Raw genomic sequence first — 10,590 nt, 5'->3', positions numbered from 1 at the left:
ATAACTTCAAAGCACAAATAAAACGCATAAGAAACTATTCCGGATCTTAAAGTCTCAATCTTTAAGAAAAAATCCAAAAATCGATCCAAAAGTCGACCACCGGGACCGAACATCAGAACCCTACAAATTTTACAAAAACCGAATCCCCATTCCGATACGAGTTCAACCATACAAAAATTATCAAATTCCGATAATATTTGGTCCCTCAAATCATGATTTTTCATTTTAGAAATTTTCTTCAAAAACCAACATTTCCCTCAACCCAAAACACAATTTAATAAAATCATGGAATATGTTAAATTCTAAGTGAAGAACACCTACCCATTCGATTTTCTTAAAAACACACAAAGAATCGCTCAAAATCAAGCTCCAAGCCGCCAACCTCTGCCTTCTCTCTACGACTAGAGAGAGAAAGTGGCGTTTGCAATGTTTAAAGGCTTTAATCTTTCATCTGATTAGTTTCTAACCTCAAGCTTAATCCCAAGAGGTCTTTCTTCTAATTGCAATTAGTTTCCTTCTATTTCTGCATCCAATCGTACAATTTCTTGGCTCAAATTTTAATTTCTACTATTCATCGGCACTGTACCATTGAACTACAGTTCATCGGAATTGTTTCATCTTCTATGTCCTTCCTTCTTCGAAGTTCTTTTACAACTTCGAAGTTCTGTTACACTGTATTACGATTTGAAGCTTAGTAAGAGAATTTGCATTGTGGGTTTCCGATGGCCTCGCCGGCAGGCGTCCAGCCACCATCAACGACTGGGCTGCCTCCCCAACCCCCCTAACATAATCCAATCGTCTACAACACCAAATAATACCCAGCCGCCACTTGATTATTCAAAAATTATGAAGCATGATGTGATGAACAGCGGCATGCATGCGAAGCCTTCAACAATAGAACCAATTACGTTTCGTCGACCAGCTATCATTAATGGATATCCAGTTGTGAAATTTACGAAAGCTGAAGTTGAGAGGATGAATGTTATTGAAGAGCTTCAATTTGCCATGGTTGCAAAGTTTTCATACGGATGGCCAAATATTAATGAAATTCGTCGAATCGTGCCGCTACAATGTGGAATTAAAGGTGAATGTAAAATTGGAGTTTTGAGAGACAAACACATTCTAATAAGGATGACTCTATGGCAAGACTTCGTTGATTATGCGTCGAAGGGAGCTCAGTATGTCATAGATAGGTCTGGGCAAAAATTTCAGCTTCGTCCCCTAATATACGATGTCAAATTCAAGGCAGACGAGGAGACCCCAAAGGCTATGGCATGGATTTCTTTCCCAGGTCTGTTGCCAACTTACTTTGTGAAAGAATGTCTTTTTTCACTTATCACAGCTGTTGGAAGGCCAATGCATCTTGATTCTACCACAGTAAACAAAACGCGACCTAGTTGCGCGAGGGTCAAAGTTCTTGTCGATTTGTTAGCGGACCATCCAAAGAAGGTAAAAATGGATATCTTTAATGAATCTACTGGTGAAACAAGGGAAGAATGGGTTAATATCAAATACGATATGCTACCTAAATACTATAAGGAGTGCAAATTACAGGGCCACGATTTGTTTGAATGTTGGAGGTTGCACCCAGAGCTGTATTTTAAAAAGGAGGATGCCAATCAAGAATCAACAGGCAAGGATAAAAATATTGCTAATGTACAGCATGCAGTGTTGCCTTCTACTGGTAAGGATTTTGGCAAGTCAAATGGTAATCCAAAGGAACAATGGAAGGAAGTACGAGACAATCGAGTAAGGATAAATGGGAATCAAAATATTACAGGGAAGGAAATAGTGCCAGTAAATCAAGCTAATGATCAACATGTGCAAGGTAAAGGCTTTGGGCAACAGATGCGGGGGAATGGTGATAAGCAGGCTGTGGTACAAGAACAAACGGGCAAGGAAATTGTTACTGTAGATACTAATATTGGGCAGCAGAGTCGAGGAAATTTTGATTTGTCAACAGACCCATAGTGTTGTAGGAAAAGAAATTTTTCCAGTGACGACCAATGATCAACAATCACCTGGTAATGCAGTGGAAAAAGGAGATTCTGAGGATGTGGTTCATAATCAGCAAATCCAAACAACTAACATGTTTGCAGCATTAGAAGATCAGGATGGTGAAAAGCAAGACAAAAAGCAGATGGACGAGGTGGAAAACAATGTTGTAAAAAGCCCTGCAGGTGTTACAGTTAAGCGACTTAATCCTAAGGCAGCTACTTTCTCTCCTAAGCTAACTGGAGATGGAAGTACTTTAAAGAGAAGGAAGGATACTAGTGCAAAACAGAAAGAAAAAGGAAAGGAGGGTTTTCAAAAAGACTCAACAGCAACCAGGGTGAATAGAGCCTTTGGGGAAAACATGGTTACAGTTAACCAATCATGCCATGATGTGCCATAACAGCAAGTTCAGTTTGATGCAACAGATGAGGTGACCAAAAATGGTACAAGAGTACAGCTCAATGGAGAAAAGCTTTGGAGGGAACAACCTGAAGAAGACTCAGATGAGGGTGAATTACCTGAGGGTGCAATGGGTGAAAAAGAGCCGTCAGATGACGAGGAAGATGAGGCAGAACAAAGTGTTAATGGCAAGCCAAACAAAATGCAAGAGAAGACAGGGGGTAATGAAGGCAAAGATATTGAACTTACAAATGATGGAGCTGATGGAGATATTAAGTTGACAGAATTTAGAGGCATACACAAAATTCCAACTAATAATCCATATGGAGCATTGCCTCCAGCTGAGCCTAATATAAATAAAGGGGACATCAATAGAAAAGGTGATGAAGTTGCTGCAGGGGAAACAGTTAAGGATACAGGTATGCAGAATGTAAAGCTGCAGAGTAACAAAGCTTCTAATAAAGAGAAACAAGTTCATGTAGAGAAGGCTGAAATGAATTCCAGTCTTTCTATTCTTGTAAAAAAGCAAAACCAGGAAGGGCAGAATGAGATTTTGACTCTTGAGGCCACAAAAATAAAAATTGCTGACCCAATGGAGAAAAGGGGAGATAATGATAATATGGAGACCAGAGGAAAAGACTTAGATGCAGAGTCTACATATCAGAATTTTCAACAGGTTGCCAGACAAGCAGATATTTCACCCACGTACATGAATAGAGGGAAATCTGTTAGGAGAGGAAAGAAGAAGCAGCAAAAAGACAGCACTCAAAACGTTCAAAGTGTAGTTCCAGGGGTTCAAACAAGAAGGACCCATCCTAAACACCACAATTAATGATGAATGCCATCTTTTGGAATGTGAGGTCTGTGAAGACAATGCAGGCCTTTGAGAGATTAATTACCATGCAAAGGCAGTATCATTTTAAATTCATAGGCATTATGGAACCAAAACAAAAGAAGCAGAAGCTGGAAAGATATAGAAGAAGAATTGGAATGTTGCAGGCATTTTCAAATGTGTCTAACAAAATTTGGGTATTTGTGGATGATGATCAAGGGGTGGACATAATACTTGATTTGTCTCAACAGTTGACTTTGAAGCTCACAAATCTGGTTACTCAGCTGTCTTTCATGGTTACATTTGTGTATGCAAAATGTGACTCTATTGAGCGTATAGAATTGTGGGATAGTTTATACAATCTGGCAAGTGATATGACCTTACCTTGGCTAGTGGGTGGGGACTTTAATGTCATATGGAATGAGGAGGAGAAGTTTGGTGGACTTCCTGTGTCGCTAAATGAGATAAATGATTTTAGGCATTGCATAAACACCTGTAACTTGACTGATTTGGGTTTCAAAGGTAGTGTGTATACATGGTGGAATGGGAGAGGTGAAGATGACTGCATATTCAAAAGATTGAACAGATGTTTAGGCAATTTGGAGTTACAACAGAAATGGCCTAATATAGAGGTGACTCACTTGTCCAAAACAGGCTCGGATCATAGTCCAATGATTCTGAAATTTGATCCTGATGTGGCACCTATCAAAAAAGCTTTCAAATTTTTGAACTTCTGGTGCAAGCATATAACTTTCAAGGAGGTGGTTATACAAAACTGGACAGCAGACTTCCTAGGTGATCCATTTTATATGTTCAATCATAAACTAAAAAAACTGAAAAAAGCACTATCAATATGGAGTAGGGCAACGTATGGAGACATATTCCAAAACATTACTAGTCTTGAAGAGGTGGTTATTGTACATGAAGCACAGTTTGAAAAGTTTCCTACATACCAAAATAGAGAGAGGTTACAAAAGGTGCAAGTAGAGCTTATTCGATATCTGGCATTGGAGGAAGAATTTTGGAGACAAAAGTCGGGAATGGCATGGTTCCAGGATGGTGACAGAAATAAGAAGTTCTTTCATGCTCAGGTCAATGGCAGGAGAAGAAGATTACAGCTGAAACAAATACAAGATACTAATGGCAATTGGTTAGAGGGTAATAATGACATGGCAGATGAGGAAGTTAGGTTCTTCAAAGAACAGCTCCAAGAAGAAACAACTACTATGTCCTTTGATATTCTTGAACATGTACCAACACTGGTGGATTATGCCCAGAATGTTGAGCTAATTAAGCAGCCAACGAAGAAAGAGGTCAGACATGCAGTTTTTGGACTAAATGGTGATAGTGCAGGGGGTCCGGATGGCTTTACTGGTTGCTTCTTTCATACCTGTTGGGACATAATTGCGGAAGATATGGTCAATATAGTACATGCCTTTTTCAATGGACATGAGTTGCCAGACATATAACTCATACAAATCTAGTGCTTCTGCCAAAAAAGAAAGAGGTGGTCACCTTTTCAGATATGCGACCTATTAGCCTTAGCAATTTTGTTAACAAGATATTTTCTAGAGTCGTTCATGAAAGGCTAGCAGTGTTACTTCCAAACATAGTTTCTGAGGAGCAGGCTGGCTTTGTAAAGGGTAGGAGCATTGTTGAAAATGTCTTATTAACCCAGGAGATCATCACAGATATAAGGTTGAGGACAAAAGCTGGGCCAAACGTTGTGATCAAGTTAGATATGGCCAAGGCATACGATCGTTTGTCATGGTTATTTCTAACTAAGGTGTTTAGAAAGATGGGATTTGGGGAAAGATTTATTGGCTTGGTGTATGAAATTGTAGCAAACAACTGGTACTCTGTATTGTTAAATGGACAGCCTTATGGTTTCTTTAAGTCGACAAGAGGGGTGAAACAAGGGGATCCTATATCACCAACTCTATTTATCTTGGCTGCAGAAGCTCTGTCAAGAGGGCTGAATGCACTTCACAGAAATTTACATTTCAATGGCTTTGTCTTACCCAAGTGGAGCCCAAAGATTAACCACCTTTCATACGCAGATGACATTATCATTTTTTCATCTTCTGATGCAACATCGCTGACACTGATTATGAAGGTTTTAACAGACTATGAGGCAGCTTCTGGGCAGCTTATTAACAAGAGTAAAAGTGTCATCTATCTTCTCATTCAGCAGGAGAGGAAATAGTAGATAAGGTGCAGAGAATAACAGGTTTTAACAAACAGGAGTTCCCTTTTACGTACCTTGGTTGTCCAATTTTCTATGCAAGAAGAAGAATGGATTATTATCAAGATCTCATGACTAAAGTGCTGGATAAACTACAAGATTGGAAAGGTAAGATGTTATCTATAGGAGGAAGGGCTGTATTAATTTCTCATGTGCTTCAGACCATGCCAATTCATTTGTTGGCATCAGTGAATCCACCTCATTACGTGATTAACAAATTACACAAAATATTTGCCCAATTCTTCTGGAGCAACACTATAGGGGTCTCAAACAGACATTGGGCATCGTGGAATAATTTATGCTTACCTTGTGAGGAAGGGGGTGTTGGTTTTAGATCCCTCCATGCAGTATCCAGTGCTTTGTTCTGCAAGTTATGGTGGAATTTTAGAACAAAGCCTAGCCTATGGAGTTCTTATATGAGTCAGAAATATTGCAAGAAATTGAACCCTCTGATTGTTCCTTGGAGAGATGGTTCACATGTATGGAGGAAGATGTTAGAGTGTAGGGACCTCATTGAACATCAAATTTTGTGGAAGCCTAATATGGGATCTGCACTCTTTTGGTTTGAAAACTGGATAGGAATTGGTGCATTATATTTTGTTACTACACCTGACTTTGTATGTGACGAATCCATTCAGAACATATATGATGTTGTAGTCAATGATCAATGGGATGAGGTCAAGATCAGCGAAATATTACCAGAACAATTGGCAAATCACATTTTGCTGCATATAAAGCCTCCAATCGAGCATGGTGCTCTTGATAAACCACTGTGGATGTTGGAATCAACAGGGGAATTTAGTGTGAAATCATCTTGGGATTATGTGAGGATAAGAAATCAACCAAGTAATGCATACAGATTCATTTGGGTGCAGGGGCTACCTTTCAAAATTTCCTTCTTTATGTGGAAGTTGTGGAAAAATAAATTACCTTTGGACGATTTTCTCAGAAGAATAGGGTACCTTATGGCTTCAAAATGTTGATGCTGTACTGAACCACATGAGGAGACAATGCAACATCTTTTCTACAGGTCATATGCAGCCACTAAAGTATGGAAATATTTTCTAGGTCATGCAGGGATAAATGCTGATGGAATCACACTTTATCAGGCGATAACCAAGTGTTGGACTGCAGAAGTGATTCCCAGATTGAAGCCTATACTACAAGCACTACCAGCTGTGATTGTTTGGGAATTATAGAAGCAAAGGAATAGTTGTAAACATGGGGAATCTGTGACTATTAATAGAGTTATTAACCAGATATCTACCTCTATGCAGTCATTAGTCAAATTCAGAAAGCCATCAATACAAACAGTCCCACACAGATGGCTAGATTTGTTAAATAAGATGGAGTCCTATATGCCCAAACTGAAGTATACTAAGGTGATGTGGGACTGTCCTAGCCCAGGTTGGATCAAGGTGAATACAGATGGAGCGTCTAGGGGAAATCCTGGTGCAATTGGCTATGTATTAAGGAATGAGGAGGGTGACCTAATATATGGCTATGGGAGAGAAGTGCAGGAAGGGACAAATTCTGAAGCTGAAGCACAAGCAATCTTGGAAGCAATGAGGTTCTGTATTGATAATGACTACATACTTATAGAACTTCATACTGACTCCATAATGTTGAAGAATGTACTGCATGGAGAATGGAAAATACCTTGGTGTATATATACACAGGTAGAGGAGATAAGACAACTGATGGCAAAAGCTAATGTCATTGTGGTACACACATTTAGAGAGGGGAATTGTTTGGCTGACCACTTAGCCAATTATGCACTGGATATGGGACCTATGGTGGCACATAGTTTCTGGGAATTGGATATACAAGGTAGAAGGATAGTGAATAACGATAAACTACAATGTCCTTACTTAAGAGTAAAAGTAGCAAGGAATTAGAAGGTGAGGAGGTTACAAGGTGGAATTGCAGTGTGCTAAGTATATATTGCCATCCAGATATGAAGCAGGATTTTAATATGATGGAATACTCAATTGTCAAAGAACTGAGACTGATGGAAATATTCCAGGAAGGAACAGCAACAGTGAGCAGGCAGTATAATTTGATGCAGATGGGAATAAAGCTGAAGAAACAAGAGAGCATGGATACCAAAGCCATGTGGAGGAGATCAAATTACACTAAAATGTTTGCAGGTCCAACAACTCCCTATGAATTAAAAGGATCACATTGCCTTGAAGAAGAAATGGTGACTTACAACAGCATTGCAACACTGCTGGACAATAATGTCTATGCATGCGACAATCTGGTGTTGGCATCAAAACATTCATTTCTGGAGATCGCCACCAACAATGCAGGTCGAACAGTCAAAATGCTGGACAGTCGAAATGCTGGACAGTGGGATGGACAGAGCTTATTTCTGGTCGAGCAAAACCTACAAGAATGTGCGTGACAAAGAAGAAACAGTGCTCAATGTAACTGCTATGCAACTGATCATTCTGCACAGAAGGATATCGAGGAAAGAGAACATTTTGAAAGGAAATATGTACTGGTGCATACACATGGATCAATATGAAGTAGTAGCTGATAGATTTCATTGGAAGTATGTTGATAATTACACCACAGAGGCAGTACCAACAATACATAAATACATGGAGTATCATAAACTTTCTATTATAATTAATTTTCAGTTTGTGATATCATTGTTGGGCTATAAACTCAACTTTGATAATAGGTCATATGTAATTCTCAAATATTATGCCTTTCATTTCACTAAACATCCGGATAAAGTAATTGTATTGGTTTTGTTATTTTACTTATATATATAAAAATAGCCCTAGGCGCTCAGTCTAGTGGATTTACCAAAAAAACCGAGCTCCACAAGTCAAGAAATGATAAAAATGGTCTAACCCTCGATTTGGGAATATATTCTGCCTGCATAGGTATTTATGCATTGCGAACACAGAGGAAGGATCGCATTCGCGAAGAAGAAAAATGAAGGCTGCCCAGGTTGGTCATCGCGAACGCGACAACAAGCTCGCGAACGAGGAGAAGAGAAGACAGAAACCTACGCGAATGCATAGTGAATCACGCGAACGCAAAGAGTAACGACTGACAGTGCTCAGGGCCTGGTTCCTACTACGCTAACACGGAATAGAGGATGCTAACTCGATGAAGAAAATGTAAAGAGCTACACTATCACGAGGCGTATTACGCGAACGAGAAGAAGGAAATTTGGGCGATCAGTAGAGACTCTTTGTGAACGCAAAAGGAGCTTCGCGATTGCGAAGAAGGATATTAGACACCAGAACAAGCAGTTCAAAAACAAGGGAAAATGACCCGTAACCCACCCGGAACACACTTGAGGCCCCCGGTACCCCCTCTAAACACACAAACAAGTTCTATAACCTAACACAGACTCACTCGAGATATCAAATCACATCAAACAATGTTGAAAATGCAAATCACGCCATGAATCGAGCTTATGAACTTTCAAATCTTCCAACATCTAGAACTCGCGCCGGAACATACCAAATCAACCTTGAATGACGCCAAATTTTTCAGACAAGTCTAAAATGACAAGATGGAGCTGTTCCAACTCTTGGAATAACATTCCAACCCCCATATCACAAAAGTCAACTATGAGTCAAACTTCTCCATTTTTCAAACTTCAACTTTTCCAACTTACACCGAAATGCCTCAAATTATCCTACGGACTCCAAATCCGAATCCGAACACACACCTAAGTACAAAGTCACTATATAAAGCTGATGACATCATCCAAAATTTATTCCGGAGCCATTTACACAAAAGTCACATTCCGGTCAAATTCTCACCGCTTAAGCTTCCAAAACTAGATTCCTTCTTCACATTCGACTCCGAATCATCCGGTAATTGTATTCAACCATGCGCCCAAGTGGATACACATAATATGAAGTTGTTCAAGACCTTACGCCGCCAAACAGAGCTTAAATTCTCAAAACGACCGGCCAGGTCTTTACATCCCCCCTCTTAAAAAAAATGTTCGTCCTCGAACGCGCCAATATTTGCCTCAAAGTCCTCAAATAACTGAATGCACACTTCCAAAAAAAACCCGCGGGTGATCCCACGTCACCCCAATCTACATAAGCTTGATGACCATCTTAACTACAATTTAGCCCTTCCAACTATACCATTAAGCCTTAGAGCCAAAACTCTCACCTTCCATTCATTTTGAAAAGACCCGATTCTAAATCCATATCCGATATATGTCTCAACTAGTTGCAACCACTATGCCTAAAACCACATAGTACAACCACACAACATACACACCACACATAGGCCTATAATGACATTCCTGATCACAATACCTGCTCAAAATCAAATCCTGCACCGACCACTAGCCCATATCCGATAGAACTCTATTTCAAACCTCCATAACACAGACAATGATGCAAGAAACAAAAAGATCTCATAACCAAACACCCGAATCAACAAGTCATAACTAACATCACCGAGCACACACCCCGCAAGCTAAAACTCAAGAAGCATAGAACGAAAATGACTAAATATTGAAAGAGAAACAAATAAGGGAACTATCAAACAACCCCGACAGGCACAATTTTCTATCAACACTAACCTACAAAACAATATAACAAGAAAAGAATCAAAGTATATGAACAAATCACAAGGATCTCATACTGATATAACTTCTACCGCGACACACAGCCCGGTTCAAACACATCAAATCACATGAAATCGCGAGGGTCCCGCCCTCAACTCTCACAAGTATGATATACATCAACTAGCGGGAACCTCTTACTAGATCAATTCCGTCAAATAAATTACAACACGTGTTGGTCCCACACTGGTGGAGCATAAAATCATAGCTCGTAACCAAAAATGCTCAGAAATCACATCAAGCCTACTGTAATGGACAATAGGAATTTACTACTAGTATCATAACTCTCAATAATGAATAGAAACAGATAATAGACACGGCTATCACTCATAGAACCTCCTGACAGGGCAACACATAAACAGAGTGCTAATCACAAAATGCACCCATAAGTGGAGCAACAAATAGGGGAACTCACCCCGATACGCAGAGTTGTAATGAAGTACGGATGGTGATCCTCTATAACGAACCAAAATCATACCTGAATGATATCATCTGGCGTAGCGG

General features: G+C 39.6%; 2 protein-coding genes across 2 annotated transcripts; both read left to right on the top strand.

Annotated features, from left to right (window-relative positions):
- The first annotated feature begins 2,089 nt into the window (after nucleotides 1-2,089).
- On the top strand, nucleotides 2,090-3,226 carry LOC138885590 (DEK domain-containing chromatin-associated protein 3-like). Its single transcript, XM_070166553.1, has 2 exons — nucleotides 2,090-2,332; nucleotides 2,399-3,226. Exons 1-2 carry the CDS (start codon nucleotides 2,090-2,092, stop codon nucleotides 3,224-3,226), a joined length of 1,071 nt encoding a protein of 356 aa, XP_070022654.1.
- Nucleotides 3,227-3,228: 2 nt separating this feature from the next.
- Nucleotides 3,229-4,695, top strand: LOC138885589 (uncharacterized). The gene has a single exon (XM_070166552.1). The coding sequence runs from the start codon at nucleotides 3,229-3,231 to the stop codon at nucleotides 4,693-4,695; it is 1,467 nt and encodes a 488-aa protein (XP_070022653.1).
- Nucleotides 4,696-10,590: the final 5,895 nt, after the last annotated feature.

This window comes from Nicotiana sylvestris, chromosome 2 (assembly GCF_000393655.2).
Source record: "Nicotiana sylvestris chromosome 2, ASM39365v2, whole genome shotgun sequence".
Taxonomy (NCBI): Eukaryota; Viridiplantae; Streptophyta; class Magnoliopsida; order Solanales; family Solanaceae; genus Nicotiana; species Nicotiana sylvestris.
This window is presented reverse-complemented; position numbering and strand designations above follow the sequence as displayed.